This window comes from Megascapheus bottae, chromosome 3 (genome assembly GCF_031878675.1).
Source record: "Megascapheus bottae isolate mThoBot1 chromosome 3, mThoBot2.hap1, whole genome shotgun sequence".
NCBI lineage: Eukaryota > Metazoa > Chordata > Mammalia > Rodentia > Geomyidae > Megascapheus > Megascapheus bottae.
Window position 1 is genome coordinate 30,914,219 of NC_143511.1, and position 16,385 is coordinate 30,930,603.

The 16,385-nt window shown below is 44.7% G+C and overlaps 1 protein-coding gene across 1 annotated transcript; it reads left to right on the plus strand.

Annotated features, from left to right (window-relative positions):
* Positions 1 to 62: 62 nt before the first annotated feature.
* Positions 63 to 16,329, plus strand: LOC150065202 (semaphorin-4D-like). The gene is made up of 13 exons (XM_090329332.1): positions 63 to 204; positions 1,858 to 2,003; positions 2,574 to 2,636; positions 4,349 to 4,447; positions 7,008 to 7,101; positions 7,995 to 8,108; positions 9,023 to 9,174; positions 10,048 to 10,223; positions 10,305 to 10,458; positions 11,528 to 11,750; positions 12,359 to 12,474; positions 16,033 to 16,205; positions 16,278 to 16,329. Exons 1-13 carry the CDS (start codon positions 105 to 107, stop codon positions 16,327 to 16,329), a joined length of 1,662 nt encoding a protein of 553 aa, XP_090185458.1. The 5' UTR covers positions 63 to 104.
* Positions 16,330 to 16,385: the final 56 nt, after the last annotated feature.

The following is a 16,385-nucleotide window of genomic DNA, read 5'->3' on the forward strand; positions in this document are numbered from 1 at the left end:
GCGCCAGGCCTGTGGCTGTGAGCAGCACTTCTGCTGACACGCCTCCTCTCGTAGCTCCCCGCTGTCCACGCCCCTGCCTTGTTGAAGGCCCATCACAGTTGAAGATGTACGGTTCCATGAGGGCACTGCTCACAGCCCTGATCCTGGTGTGTGCCACTGCTGTGGCATTTTCACCCATACCACGGATTACCTGGGAGCATGGAGGTGAGGACCATGACTGTGAAAATGCTGGTGGCCTGGGGTTTGGGAGGTGCCGAACACTGCAGAGATGGGTGGACACGATGCATTTGACCTGTCAGTTTCTTTCCACTTGGAGTTTCTCTTTGTGATCAGCTTGTCCGAGCAGCTGTTCATACAGTTGCTTTGGTGACTGGAAACATTCCCTAAGATTTTCTGAATTGGCTTTCTGAATTGGGCATCCCTGAAGGTAAACTTCAGACCTAGTAATCTTTACTGGCTAAGGAACTGCCCACCCAATACCAGTGCTTATTTCATACATGCAGTAAACTTACTTTGTGCCTGTGTTTCCAACTTGAGGATCTCAGATGTGGTTATTTTCTCACCTGGAATCTGTGTCGTGGCCCTTGGGTCTTTGGCTCAGGAGCCAGAGAAAATATAGGTGTTGAGCAAGGGGCTGATACTGGGCGGGGCCCAGAGGACCCAGAATCTGAATGTTATGTGCAGCTCCTACAGTGGCACATTAAGAGTAATGAGATTTAGTCCCAGATTTTCTTGTTGTGTGCTGTTTTGTATTTTCTTAGGTCACTGAGTATCTTTAGTCTGCTGACCATTCTGAGCAATGTTGGTATTTTAGTGAAATGCAATTCATGCTCTTAAGGGCATGAATTACAGAACCAATTAATTATAGAACAAATAATTGGGCTATAAAATCCAATATGAAGCAAGTCTTAGCTTTGGAGAACAGACATTTGGGCTTCCCGTGTAACACACTAGTCATAAGTGACACTGCAGACAGAGGGAACAATACATTTGAGAAAAACTTGACATGCTTCCTGAACAATTGATTTTTTTCAACCTAATACACAGTTGGGTTATAAATACGTGGATACCAAGATAAAAAGACTTCCAGATTGATGACAAGACAGAAGGAGAGATGAAATGATTTTTTAAAAAATTATTCACCAGGGCATGGTAGCATATACTTATAATTTTAGCTATTGGAAGGTAGAGACAGGAAAATTACAAGCAGTCACTTTGCATCATAATGATGAAACTTGGCACTCATGTGAGAATTAAATTTCACAAACATATCTTTTTTCATATATTTTTTATTATAATTAATAGAAGGGTTACATGATATTTGCCAGATAGATGGTGCATTAATTCCCATACACTGATACCCTTTCACATGTCTTGGTCACCATTTCCCTCCCCCCCACCCCCACCGCTCATCTTGTTTTTCCCCATTCCCTATCCAATTTCAAATAACCAAATACAAAACATATCTTAAAACAAACTAAATTATTATTTTCTTTCTAGACCTAATCTCTGGTTAATTGAGACACATAAATGAGATGGACAGGCAGATACATGTCTGACCTAGAATCACCTTGGAAACCACTGCACAGATTGCTTGACAAGAAGGGTGGTCAGTTGCACAGCCTTGGGACTCACACACACCAGCCTCAGAGCCTGGCTGAGAGGTGATGTTCACTCATGTTTGGTAGCTGCGATTCAGGACTTTTCTGGAGGCCTCCTGTGTCCCCAACCTATATAACCTACACTTCACACTCTCTGTACCAAGTAAGGTTCTCAGGATCTGTCCAAGCTTGCAAATGACTTTGTGGCTCTGTCTTCTCTTCCTGCCTCTGACGTATTTCCTCTTACATCCTACAGAGGTAGAGCTTGTGAAGTTTCATGAGCCAGGCATCTATAATTACTCAGTCCTGCTATTAAGCGAGGACCAGAGAACGCTGTATGTGGGCGCCCGTGAGGCCATTTTCGCAGTGAGTGCACTGAACATCTCTGAGAAAGAGCATGAGGTAGGTCGTTAGCCCCATTCCCCAAGTGCTGAGCAGTCCTGCTGCAGTATGAAACCTTTCTCAAGAGAACCCCGTTCCTTCCTTCCCCGTCTATATGCAACATCAACTTTGGATGCCTACAGGAAACTCACGAAGCCCCTTAAGCCAGATGCGCATGCGTGCGTGCGTGCGTGCGTGCGTGCGTGCGTGCGTGTGTGTGCACATGCAAATGTGTATGTGCATTTGCTGACATTGTGACTTGACCTCTGGGCCTGGGGTGCTGTCCCTTGGCTTTTCTGTGTAAAGCTGCCACTCTGCCATTTGAACTGTAACTCCACTTCTGGGTTTTGCTGGTTAGTTGGAAATAAATCTTGTGGATTTTCCTACACTTGAACTTGGATTCTTAGATCTCAACCTCCTGATTAGCTAGGAATGAGTCACCAGTGCCAGCATGCTGGGCATGTGCTCACCGTTGAGCTATGCTGCCTCTGCCATCTACTATTTGATAAGGGCACCAGTAATGAAGTAAACTGGAAACGAACTGTGCACTTTAACCTACTTTTTAATCTTTCATTTGTGCCTCCCTCACAGGTGGACTGGAAGGTGTCAGAAGAGACAAGAGCAAAATGTGTAGCAAATGGAAAATCAAAAGAGGTAAGTGTTTTTGTCAGTTACAAAACCTTACATGCATTCCTTGGTTGCCTAATCTCATGAATGCTAAAGGTGGCTGGACATGGAATGGGGTTCAGGGGTCCTAATACCTTTTTAGGTAACACAGAGCCTCCAGGAGCTCATTTCTTTCTTCTGATGGTAAGGGGAGGACATTCTTACAGTAGCTGCCAGGCACAGGGAGCACTCTAGTAATGCTTCCTACTTCATATGAATCAGATTTATCCTAATTCCTAAGTCAGGGCTTTCTAAGGATATAGGAATGCTGGGAAGGAGCCCTTAGGTTCCTCAGCATGGTGACTTTCAGGGAGCACTTGCAGTGTCCCTTCCCTCAGAAGCATTGCTATTCACTGAGCCACTGTACTTCCAACCCCGCTGCTCCACAGACATACAGGTTCTCAGATGCCATTCCTTATGATTGCACTCGTGACATGAGGTACAGCTCATGTCAGCAGTGGTTGGCTAATCACAAAACAACTATTTGTATACACCTCTTTGCAAAATTTTTTTTCTAAACTTTTTCAGGATAGTGATAGTATTTTTACAAAAACATTAGTCTCTTAACAGGGTTCCTGAGAAAATTAAAGGACAAGAGGCACTCTAATGAAAAAAGAACATATTTCAGGGTCTTCACAAGTGGAGTGAGGCCAAATACAGGTGGCTCGCATCTGTATCCTTGCTATTCAGTGGACTGAGATTTAATGATTTTGGCTTGAAGCCAGCCCAAAAGACTTGAGAGACTCTTATCAAAATCTTGAAGTGGACATGTGGTTTAATTGCAGAATACTAGTCTTGAAGAACAACAGCAACAAAAAAGCTAAACCAGAACATGAAGCCCTGAATTCAAGCCCCAGTACTGCCCCTAGTAAAGTAAATAAATAAAAATAGAATGGTACACACTGGTACTGCCTATTCTGTGTGGATGTGAATTACATCTCACCAGTCTGAAAAGGGTTGCAGTCATAGAAACTCTCCTGCTCTGAGGTTATTTCAGACTTTCACAATATGACTCAAACACTGTTTATTCTCAAATAGTGAGTAGGTTCCTGAATCATACCTTGATTTTTCTGCTGGGGCCTTTATGATCTACAACTATGACACCCCGTCACATCTGGCCTATTTCTTGTTGTTCTGGGTTTAAGCAGTGCCTCTGGAAGGCAAAGGCATTTTCTATGCAGTGCATGCTGATTTGGCAACAAAAACAAGATGAGGGGTGGGGGTTGGGGGAGGGAAATGGGGACCAAGACATGTGAAAGGGTATCAATGTATGTGAATTAATGCACCTTCTATCTGGCAAATATCATGTAACCCTTCTATTAATTACAATAAAAATATATGAAAAAGTAATGATCTCTGTTTATGAGAGCAAATATATTTTTTCCTTTGTAGTTTTCCCAGTGCATCTTGGGGTCAAGTTGTTGCTGTTTGATCACCAAGTCTTCACTAAGTAGCACTTAGGAAATTGTGTTCCTGTTATGTGAAAACCTTGTGGACATAACAGAGATAAAATTATGCAGCACAGCTGAAGATTTAGGTATACAGAGGCTGGGATGGGATAGTAGACCCTGTTCTGTGAGAATAAGCAAACTGTTGTGTAAAGAGGTCAGAAAGGGAAGCAGGCAGCTGAGTGAGACTTCACAATGTGGACTTAGAACTGCCTTGATAGCTGGTTTTTGATGGTGTTTCTCTCCACCCAGAAGGAATGCCTCAACTACATCTGGGTGCTACAGCCCCTCGGTGCCAGCTCTCTCTATGTGTGTGGCACCAATGCATTCAAGCCAATCTGTGACCACTTGGTAAGTCCACAGACTCTCTCCATTATCAGTCTTGCTCACAGAAGGCTAGGCAGTGGCTAAAAGAAAACAGAGTCCTGTGAAGACTAAGACTTTCTCCAATCATCCATGTGAGGACTGGGGCTGCTTGTAACCAGAAAACCTTGCATAAGAGGTGGCTGAGATGTCTCTGGCATAGAATGTGTCTTGAAGCACAACTCAGAACCATGTGGCCCCTCTGAGCCTTGGTGTCCTGGCAAAGGGCATGGCTTGAAGCAGGGCTCAGTACACCAGGATCCTTGGTGCCAATTGAGGGACATTCTATGAAGTATGCTGCTGACATGTACTCTTGTGCTGTGATCTGTGTGGTCTGACTGTGGTGAGCATAGGGTTGCATGAAAAGAAGACCTGCTCTTGGGTAGTGTGTTTTCTTGGTCGGTGCATTGACAGGCCTTAGGATGTCACCATTCATTGTTGTCTAACCCACTGAGTGGCCTTCCTAAGTACCCCTGATTGGTAGGGGAAGTGGGGTACCTTTCATCCCTCCCAGAGTCACATCCTTGACTACTCTAAATGGCATCCAGTACTTCCTGTTCTCTGCAGGTAAGGAGAGGCCTTTCCCCCCGCAACCATTAGAAAGAAGGAGAAGGTTATTTAGACTGTTGCCTCTAATCTTTTTAAGACAGATTGTTTTTTTTTTAATTAAAGTAATCCACAGAAGCAATTCGTTAATAATCACCAACGGAAGTAGAAAGGGTATGTGAAGACTGGAAATGAAACACATTTTCTAGTCAACAACCTTGGATTTATTAAGTACCCTGCAGATGTGAAACATGTTATACAATATCCCTTAATATGTTGGGGATAATTCCAAGGCCCCTGGTGGATGCTTGAAATCTCAGAGAATAGCAGACCCCACACAATGTACCTGATGACCAAGACAGCTAAGTAGCCAGAAGCAATAGCACAGGTACAATCAACAAAGGGTTTATTTATGTCCAGTACAGAGTAGAGCAGGATGGTAGGAGATCAACATACTACTCAGAACCTTCTTCATTTGGCTGCAGATGACGGAAACCATTCAAAAGGGAACCATGGTTGGGAAAAGACATGTAAAGCTTGTTTGCTATAACCCTTAATTAATTGGAGTTTTTAATAAACATATCCTGCACTGTAGCTCAGAGGTGTAGCACTTGCCTACTCTGCAAGAGACTCTGGGTTTCTGCAAAACAACGAAACAAAGAAGCAGCCCAACCCTGGGTCAAAGAATAAAATGGTAAACCAGAAACTGGTGGCTCATGCCTATGATCCTAGCTACTCAGGAGGCTGGGTTATGAGGATCCCGGTTCAAAGCCAGCCTAGGTAGGAAAGTCTGTGAGCCTCTCATCTCTAATCACCAGAACTGGAAGTGGAGCTGTGGCTTAAAGTGATAGCACTCAAGCCTTGAATGAAAGAGCTTAGGGACAGAGCCTAGGCTGAGTTCAAGCCCCACAGAAGGAAAAAGAAAAAAAAGAAAAGAAAAATCATGGGTAAGTATGGACTCATTACAAATTCACTGAGGTAGCTAGGCTTCGAGGTTCATTGCTAGATGTTGTGGTCAATGCCTGTGATCACAGCATCCAGAAAAATGGGACAGCATTCAGGAGACTGTAGCATAGTGAGCTCTAGGTCAGCATGGGCTACATAAGGAAATCCTGTCTCAAACAACAACAACCAAAAAAGAAATTCACATAGGAAAACTGGGGCTTATGGTGAAATCCATCGTGTAGATCTACTTGGCTGTGTGTACCCTCTGATGCCAGCATCTAGAGTTAATATGCAGTAGGGAGATGTTTGTAAGATATGAAGACCTTTATTCCTTGAAGACTGACACTTCTTTTTGTTTATATTCAAGAATAATAAAATGACATTTACTAGAAACATTTGGTAAAGCATTTTTAAGGAAGAATATGCCTCATTCATCATTTGTGACCATGTTTGCCAGTTTATCCCTGTCATTTCATTTTCTTGAGAGTGTTCTGGTTCTTTCTGTAGTTGGATTTGTCTGCTTCATTCCTTACCCAGCTTTGGGTTTCCTGTTGGGTAAAGAGATTATCCCAGGATTGAAGTTGTGGCTTGCACTTTCTTTAAGTGGGGCTTGAATTTACTTCGGGTTTTGAGTCCACAGATCTACTTGGCAGATGCCTCAGTGGGTAGAGGGAGGGATCCTGCTTTTGTATTTGTTTTAATTTTGTGTTGCCGGTTTGATAATACTATGGCCTTCCTGGTGTTTATTTTATACACGGCTGTAGTCACCTGCTGTGCATTTCTTGTCTTTGATTCTCCCTGGCCTCCTAACAACCCTGGAGCCAACAGCATCTCTCCATTTTCCAGATGAGGAGTCTGAGTGTCTGAGATCATGTGTAGCTTGATCAAGGCCAGAGACTTGGTGTGCAGACTGAGCTGTGTAACAGAGCATGGCCCCAAGATCACGACCCATGTGCGCAAGCCTGCTGGTTTAAAGCATTGAAGAACAGTTAAATGATTTTTTAAAGGCACATTATCAGATATCTTATAAGGCTTTTTTCTCTTTTTGCCATTATAGAACTTAGGATCCTTTAAGTTTCAAGGGAAAAGTGAGAATGGCAAAGGAAGATGTCCCTTTGATCCTACGCATAGCTACACATCTGTGATGGTTGGTGAGTCCTGCCATTTAGGTTTCTCTTAGCCTCAGAGGGTATTGTCAGGTTTTGTGATCCCATACAGGACACTCAAGAGCTCTCCTTTCCTTAGTCCTATTTACTCTAGCTTTCTTTTAATATCTTCTGCCCGTACAGAAGAAATATGTCCCTGGGCACAGACTTTTTAGGAAGAGTTTTAAATTCATCCCTTAAAGAAGACCAGTGGCCAATATAGTATCATAGTACATTATATCCATTATTAATACACAGCATTCCGATGTTCCTTTTGGGAAATAACTTTGCTACAAATCCATGTCTTACCAACAATGGTGTCAGAAATGTTCAGCATGAGCCTTGACCCTAAAGGGTACTCACTTCTGTGCCCAACTTATAGTTAGTTACATGGGCAATTTTTCAACTATCTGAAGTTTTGAAAGTGTACCTATACACCATCCAGACTTCGCCTTAGTTCATTGAACTACATCAATATTCATCAGCTAATAAACTAGAGGCTTTATGTGAGACAACCGGGCCTTTATACAAGCTGCTGTAAGTGTTCTGAGCCTGTTGGCAGCAGTTGAGATGACTAAGTTGTCCACATGGAGTAGAAGATGCATTAAATGTGTTTCAACTTAGGATGGTTTTATGGGACTATAAACCATGATAACTTGTGTTCACTGTCATTTTACCAGATGTGGGGGTTCTGCCTTGCCTTGTTAGTGCCTGTTATCTCATAAAATGCAAATCAATGTAACCTCTTCAATAAATGGAGGCCCTAGAAGTCAGGCAACTATCTTTTCTCCTCTGCATAGGGGCTTAATTTGGTTTAAAAGAATCTCTTTTTTGTGCTACAACAGAGGTATTGACCTGATTTCCTTCCCTGTCTTCTCTGTACTCCTGGACTGCTGCAGATGGAGAGCTTTATTCTGGGACACCAAGGAATTTTGGGGGAAGCCAATATACAATCTCTCGAACTTATTCCCAGAACCCCCTGCGGACCGAGTATACTATCCCATGGCTGCATGGTAATGTGGTTTGTGTCTCACCTGGTAGATGTGCACCAGATTACTTCCCCTAAACATCCCGAACCTAGAGGGTTCTGAGCTCTCTTCTGCCCCTGGGCAGTGAGAACAATGGAGAAAATCAGGGTCACTTCCAGAGTCTAAGGAATCTGATTTAGTTTGTTCTCTAACAGAGAACTGTTTGAGACTGCTTTTATCTCCCATTCTGAGAATGGATTGGGAATACTCTTGTAAAACTGACACTGTGGTGGGAAATATAGAACGTTTGTCCTGTTGGGATGTGGTGTCATTTTAGTATGCCATTAAAGGTACAGCCCCGTGCCCTTTGGGGCCTACTCAGATGGGTCTAGGATGCCTTGCTGTCTCCAGGTAACGCCAGGCTGATGTCTGACTTTGAGATACCAGCAGAAAGAAGTTACTGGCTAGGGTTTTCTTTGACATGTTTGCAAGCATGACCCTGGCATCTTTGAAGCCTCTTGGTCGATGGGTCGATTTATGGCCTGATACCCAGAGATAGATAAGCAGCTTCCTGTCAGAGTGGGCCAGCCAAGAGTCTCAGTCTCAGTGTATCTGCTTCTGGTAGCTAGAGTTAGTTGATTTAGTCACTTGTTTAAATCAAGAGCTGGTATTTTTGGTAACTGAAAGGCTCCATTAGAATTTGGGGCTTGTATAGGGGAGATATGTGTGCTGCAGGACTGCCAAAATGGTAATATCTGAGGCTGAAGAGAATGAGGCAGGCATGGGTTAGCTCAGCACTGTTATGACTCAACCCTAGAGTTTGTTTACTAAGTGTCACACATATGCACACATTCCAGATGTTCTTACAGAGCTGCACCACTGGCTGACCACGACACCACCAGGAGAAGATAGCAGCACAGCTCTGTGTGCAAAGATAATTCCGTGTCATCTCTTTGCAGAGCCTAGCTTTGTCTATGTGGATGTGATCAAAAAAACCCAAGACAGTCCTGAGGGTGAAGATGACAAGGTCTACTTCTTCTTCACAGAATTATGTGTAGAGTATGATTTTATTTCCAAGTTAAAGATTCCCCGCATCGCCAGAGTGTGTAAGGTGAGACCTGCCCTACCCACGCTGAACTTCCATTTCCCTTCTTGCCACGAATGTCATAGTTGAGGGTCCTAGCATGGACTAGCCTTCTGTTTTCAGACACTCGGCTGGTGTCTATGAGAACTAAGGGAGCATTGGCATCCAGCATGCAACCAATTAGCTTGTGATTCTCAAGCCCTGCCTCAGACCTCCACGGCAATAATGAGAATGGTATTTTGTATAATGTGCTCACTGGGTTCTGTGGCAAATGGAATCCCACTGTTTGTAGCTCTTTGCTAACTAGTAGTGAGCTATAAACCAGTGCTTGAGCTGAGGAACAAACCACATTAAACTATTTCTCGGGCTCAAAGCTTGAAGAGGTATGGAGTTTGTAGGGATAGGGAAGGGTACAGGAAATTATTTTAAAAGGAGGTGCTTGGCATAGAACTTGAGTCTGGAAAGCTCAAAGTTTATGGTTGGCATTATTAGGCAGTCAGGGTGACAGGTCCTAGATACAACAGGAGGATCCACAGAAGACATAATCAGTAGAAGGCAATGACCAGGCATAAGATTCATGCTAATGTGATTTCTTACTCCAAAGAGTAAAAAGAAATAGTAACAGACCGTGACTGACCACAGGAAGGTAATCATATATAAGAGGGATCAGTGTATTCTCTTTGGAACACAAATTCATGGGAGTTCAAGTTGTCTCTTAATCACCAAGGGTCAGTCCAGATCAAAACTATGGCTGAGTGGTACACTGTGGATACGGTTGTTTTTAGCTGTCATCCAAAAAGTTATAAGGGATGACATCAGAGTTAGGTACTTTGCTTCACTTTGATCCAGAGTCTGATCCAAGCTCCCATGGGAAGACATGTGTGGTCTCTGATGCTTTAGGGGGACAAGGGTGGCCTGAGGATCTTGAGAAAAAAGTGGACCTCCTTCCTGAAAGCCAAGCTTATTTGCCCCTGGACAGACATGGGCTACCACTTCAACATACTGCAAGATATCTTTGTGCTACGGGATCCATTCCTTAAAGAGCCTGAATTTTATGGACTTTTTGCCTTGAAGCTGTAAGTGCCTTTGGTGGGTGGAGTATATGCCCTTTCGACGGCCTGCTACTCTGGAAACTCACTGTGGCATGCCCTTTGCAGCGACAACGTGGAGCTTTCTGCAGTCTGCGCCTACACGCTATCCATGGTAGAGGAAGTCTTCACACGCGGGAAGTTCATGCAGAGTATCACGAGGCAATCTCAGACCAAATGGTTGAGCTACCATGGCCCTGTGCCTACTCCAAGGCCAGGAGTGGTGAGAGACATGGGGTCTCCAGGAGAGGGCTATGCTGGTCATTCAAGGCTCTAGGCTCACAGGGTGAAACTTGATATTGTGCTCCCTTTAGGGGTGGGGCCTCGACAGAGGGTTTCTGTCTACACAAGAAGTGGCCCCTGGGCCTGAGGGCTGCAACATGCAGCTGAGCCCCTCTCCCTTCTGTTCGTTCTACCCCAGATCTCTCCACACTCTGTCCCAATAGAATATGCTAATGCTGCACGATATCATTAAGGACTAATTCATTTTAAGTTTCCCATAGGAAAACACACCATTTCTCCACACGGACTTCTGTAGCGTCCTGAGCTATCCTGACCAAGAGTCAATGGGGAGTCACAATTTTTCCTCCTAAAAATAGTAAATTTTAGGTACAAAGAGAAAAAAAGAATCTAGGCTGTCCTGGATAGCCAATCATTGTTATCCACACAGTGTTCAACATTCAAATGGGCCCTGACCTGTCCGTGTGACTTCTTCCAGGACCAGCTCTCACTCGGTGCCAGGTTCTGATACCATCATCATCCCTTCTACATGTATGGGCCCTCTAAACATACTGATGGTTTTTAACTAATAGATAATTTCTGCCCTGATTATGGACAAGTCCAAGTTAATCTCAAAGCAGAGTTCTATCTTGTGGATGTGCTATAAAACTGTCCTCTAACTATTGCAAAAAAAAAAAAAAAGACTCAGGTTTCCAGCTGGGTGCAGTGGCTCACTCCTGTAATCCTAGCTACTCAGGAGGCTGAAGTCTGAGGATCATGGTTCAAAGCCAGCCCGGGTAATAAGACCGAGAAACTCTTATCTCCAATTGACCACTAGAAAAGTGGAGGTGGCACTGTGGCTCAAGGGGTAGGGCAGTAGCCTTGAGCTGAAGAGCTGAGGGACAGTGCCCAGGCCCAGAGTTCAAAGACTCAGGGAAAAGAAAGAAAGAAAGACCCAGATTTCCACTGTCGCCCTCCTTTGGAGGCATTCACTGTGTCCCCAGTGCTGTACCTTACGTAATTAGTTATTGATAATTGGGAACATTAACCAGGAAAAAGTTTGCCCTCATTAGTGCATCAGCCATGAAGCACACACAGTCAACTACACCAGCTCTTTGGATTTGCCAGACAAAGCACTGAATTTCATCAGAGACCACCTTCTGATAGAGGACTCAGTAACTCCAATAGGCAACAGGCCCAAGTTAGTCACAAGAGATGTGAAGTATACCCAGATTGTGGTGGACAGGATCCAGGCTCTGGACTGGAAATTCTATGATGTCATGTTTATCGGTACAGGTGGATTCTGAGGGTGTGACAGCCACCCTGTATCTGTGTTCTGCACTTAAAATCCTTTGTGAGAAGATCACAAACCATCTTCCTTGAGGCGACCCAAGCCATGTGTGAGAGTGTAAAAAAACTTCTGGAATTCCAGGTCTTCGTAACCACCAGCCAATTGGAGGATTATTTCTAGAATTAGGAAAAGGACACACAGCTACAGTGTCCACCCTTGGAGTCTTCTGTGCCCTCCAAGGGCCTGCCGGGGAACTCAGTTGAACTGACTCCCTGGAGAACCACTAGCAGCTCAGAAGTAACCTTCATGAAATCTGCCTGCCACTGTTGTTCTCAACAACTTTGTTGATGAAAGTTGTCGAGAATCAATCACGGGCCAGGGGCTTATGCTTTATGAGAAAATCAGACTAACCTGGAACTCGAGTTTGCAATGCTTTATTTTACCAAGGGCTTTTTTTTTTTTCATTCCTAACGCAGCATTGTCCTCTTTGTCTACGTATCCCGCTGAGGGAATGACTTGAGAATAGAAAAGGGAGAATGTCTGCTACTGAGATTGGTGTCTTCGATATGTCCCTCTTAGACTGTCTCACTGACTTGTCGATTTTACCTTGCAGACCAGGGAACCATGCACAAAGCTGTGAAACTTAAAAATGGCACACACGTCATTGAGGAGATAAAGCTTTTCCAGAACTCTGAACCAGTCCAAACAGTGCTGTTGTCTTCAGTGAAGGTAAAGTGACTTTGTCAGCAGGACTAGAAGGGTGGGGCTGCCTGGCAAGGTGGCTTTGTATGTCCATGATAATAGACTGGCTTACCTGGGCTGTCTAGTTTATGTGAGGAGGCCGTTGGATATGCGCACAAAGTCATTCCAAGCAGATGAGACAGGCCCTGTCCTGTGATATGGGTTCTTGTGACCCTGAACCTGTGAAATCGCATGCCGACTGTGATAGTGGGATGACCTGTTGCATGTCCTGATCAATAAAGGAACACAGAAGACAAATAATAAGTCACTCTACAGCCTCTAGGTCAACACCATATTCCTCCCAGAGGTAACAGATGTTTACTGCCAATGACCAAGGATTGGGAGACTCGGAGGCTGAAAACTTCAGTACAGGTGCTCTGTTCTCTCCAGTGGTCCCAGTTGGTTATAGATGAGATGTGTAAGAGTGAGCCTGCCTCCGAGCATCACGCTTAGCATGTCCTGAATTTCTCATAGGTCATCAAATATTATGCCTTTCTTTTTAATCTTTGAAAAATATAAGACAGTTAACTGGGATGGAGCAGTGAGGATCAGAGCACAGGCAGATTCTGACTGCCGTGTGTAGCTGGGTAACGCTGGATCACCAGCTCTCTGCTCTTATCTCAGTTTCCTCATCAGACAAGGAGTTTAAAAACACATCTTCAACTCGGCGACTATGACTATTACATGAGTCTTGTGCAGTACAGGATCCGTGGAAATTCTGTGAAACGGGATGGCATCTGACCCTCATGCGATCCAGAAGGAATACCCTGCCATGTGCCACTCAGCCCAGGATACTTCCCTCTCATTATTCTCTTCATCAGGGCCCCTGAGGGTCTCAAGCACAGGACCCACTCTGTGGTCTGCGGACCTAGGTCACAGTTGTAAGTTGGATCACATTTGTAGCATCCATTGCTGTCCCTGCTACGTGATCTTTCTCATGAACACCTCACTAGCAAGGTCTGGATCTAGCAGAACCAATCTCTTGGGCCCAGTGTGCCTCTCTCCATGCCTAAGTATCTCAGGTTTGACTGCATTGTGGCAGAGCAGCCTGCAGGGGGTGCTAAATATTCACAGTGGCCCTGCAGAGGGCTGAATTTCGGGAGCTGGTACTCCAAGACACTCTCTATGGATAGCTCACAGATGAAGGGTCCCTTTAAGTACCTATGGTGGAACAGAGATGACCTCTTGGCAGGTACATGTTTGTAAATATCCCTCCAGCATCCCTCTGTCCACAGGGCCTGTGACTGATTTTCAGTCCCCAGTTCCTCATCCTCCTCCCCTCAGACATTACGGAGTTCATTTTCTCAGTGGTTCTGAAGGGGAAAGAGAAGGATACGTGAAGTGATCTCTGAGTCTCTGGATTACTGGATATATGTGTTGGTTTGGATCCTCGTCTTGAGATCCTAAAGGGGCTGAAAAAAATCTAGAAGCTTGCAGCATGGCTGTATCAGCTAGTGTTTGTCTTTCCCCTCCCGCTGTCCTCTCTATTCTGGCTACCAGGAAGGAGATGGCTGCCCCTTCATGTACCTCATTAAAGCTGTGCACTGCTGCTCACTAGATGATTCCCCTCCCCCCTCCTCCTTATCCTCCTCCTCATCTTCTTCTTCCTCCTTCTCCTTCCTCTTTTCCCATTTGACAGTGTTGTGTTTTGAACTTAGACCTTGTATTTGCCAGGCAGACGAGAGCCATGCCTGCAGAATCCTTTTTTATACATAGTCTTGTATGTTTTCCAAGGCTAGCCTGGACTTTGTTCTCCTTATTTATGGTTCTTGTGTAACTGGATGTCATCCCGCTTCCAGTTTGTTTATTGATGATAGCAAGACCTCCCCTGGTGTGCTACAGAGTAATGTACAGAATAATCTCGTAGACTTAGGTCTGCATCCCCACACTCTTTCTACCCACATTATCTGCTTGTGACTGCACATCTGTCTCTGCCTCCTGAGACCTGCCAAGGCGCTTTGTGTCATGTCTGCTGTATTTTATGACTGTTGTTGGTTTGTGAGTCAGGAGAACAGAACACCTTGAAAGAATGCCTCCTGGGGCATGATATCTGTGTAGCTTTTAGCTACTTACCTCTGCAATGGTCTCTGTCCAAGTCGCTATATGTCTTCTCCCTGACCTGTGGAACAGTATATCTGGCTTTACATCCAGAAGAGATACATCAAAGAGTGTGTGGGATATGTTCCACATGTATTCATTTGACAGTAAGAAGTTCCGTTAGCCTTCTGCATTTAGGAGCTCCATAACTATAGTTCTACATTTGCAATTCAGACAGTCTTAGAAAAAATGGGTCTACAGCGAACATGCGTCAGTGTCATCATTTTCCAAACGAGACATTTTAAGAGCTATTTCTGCAGTGCTTACATTACATTGGATAGTGTAAGTCATCTAGAGGGAAGGTTGTCATCTTGTAGGCAGGAGGAGTATATCAATTCCACACAAATGCTTCACCAAACTCCATGAGGCACTGTGGGGAAGAGGGCTCCTCAAATCGACTCCTGAAGATATACCATTGAATGAATGTACCCATTTCCCTCTGTTAAGGTTAGCATCCACCAAGAGGCATGTGCTGCAACGGATGATGCTCACTGTCCTTTAGGAGGTGGTTTCCCTCTCACTTCCATGTTTACCCACTGACTTTGTGAGGTCTGACTCAGTTGTCAAAGAGTGATTGCATTCGAGCTCCAGCCCAGCCTCTCAGGAAACAGCTTAGGATAAAACTACCCACAGCTAACCCCACCTTCTACTTCTACTCATTCCCTCTCCTTGGGTAAATAGATGGGGCCGAGCACCTCAAGACTGTCCAGGACCAACAGTTCTCTGCAGGAGTTGTCCCTGCCACCTCACAGGTGTCCCTAGTAGCATCCACTCTGTCTCCTTCTCAGAAAATGTATATACACATCCATAGAAAGGTGACTATCCCAAGTTGATCTGGGAGGGGTTGGGGTCAAAAACTTCCCAGGTCTGGAATGAAGAGGTAATCGAGGCTAGTCCAGATCCAGTCTTATTTGTTGTTATCACAGTTTTCATCTTGGGAGAGGAGTCTCTGTCCCATGTGTATCAGTGCTTACTGAGACAAGTATGTGGCTCTGGGTTTTGGGAAGCCTGCAGCCTGTGAGACTTGAGTTTAAGGGGGGGTTCATGAGCTCTAGCCAAATGCTGAACTGATGCTGAATGTACCCACTGATGGTGAATGAAAGCTGGGTTTCACCTGCTTTTAAAAATACCGACTTGTGATTCCTAAATAGGAATCTGATTCAAGTTCCAGGTGTTCGAGGTTGTTAATGGGAAACAAGATTCTCAGGCCAAAGACAGAGAAGATGTGATATGTGCTCCCACATTCATGCTCTTCTTCCACTGAGTTCATGAGATACAGTCAATACCCCTGATCACTGCTGGTGTCCAGTGCGCTGCTGAAGCTGGTGACAGTACAAGAGGTCAGAAGAGTCTGCAGCACTTGAAGACACTCCATAGCTGTTCCCATAGCTTCTGGAGGGGCTTGGATATCCAACTTATGCCTCTTCTGTCTCTACTTCCTACACACAGGGAAGCAAGTTTATCTATGCCGGCTCCAACTCAGGAGTGGTCCAGGTTCCTCTGGCCTTCTGCAGAAAGCACAGCAGCTGTGAGGAGTGTGTGCTAGCACAGGACCCCTACTGTGTCTGGAGCCCATTTGCCGCTACTTGTTTGGCTCTTTATGAGGCCCAGGGCCGCAGCAGGTATGGGTTGGTTACCAGGGGCAAACTCTTCTATGAATGCACAGTGACTTATGGGTGTTATTTTCTTTGCAGTACTTGGATTCAGGACATGAATGGCAATGTGTCTTCATGCCTAGGTGAGTGATCCCCATTGAAATATCACTGCAACAGTAGCTAGGTCTCCTACCATTTTATAGTGCT

Excerpts from the sequence above, each read along its gene's own strand:
- LOC150065202 (XM_090329332.1), top strand. The coding sequence starts at position 105 with ATGTACGGTTCCATGAGGGCACTGCTCACAGCCCTGATCCTGGTGTGT. Across the intron at positions 10,224-10,304 it reads GGACTTTTTGCCTTGAAGCT|CGACAACGTGGAGCTTTCTG; the intron begins GTAAGTGCCTTT and ends TGCCCTTTGCAG. Across the intron at positions 16,206-16,277 it reads GAGGCCCAGGGCCGCAGCAG|TACTTGGATTCAGGACATGA; the intron begins GTATGGGTTGGT and ends TTTTCTTTGCAG.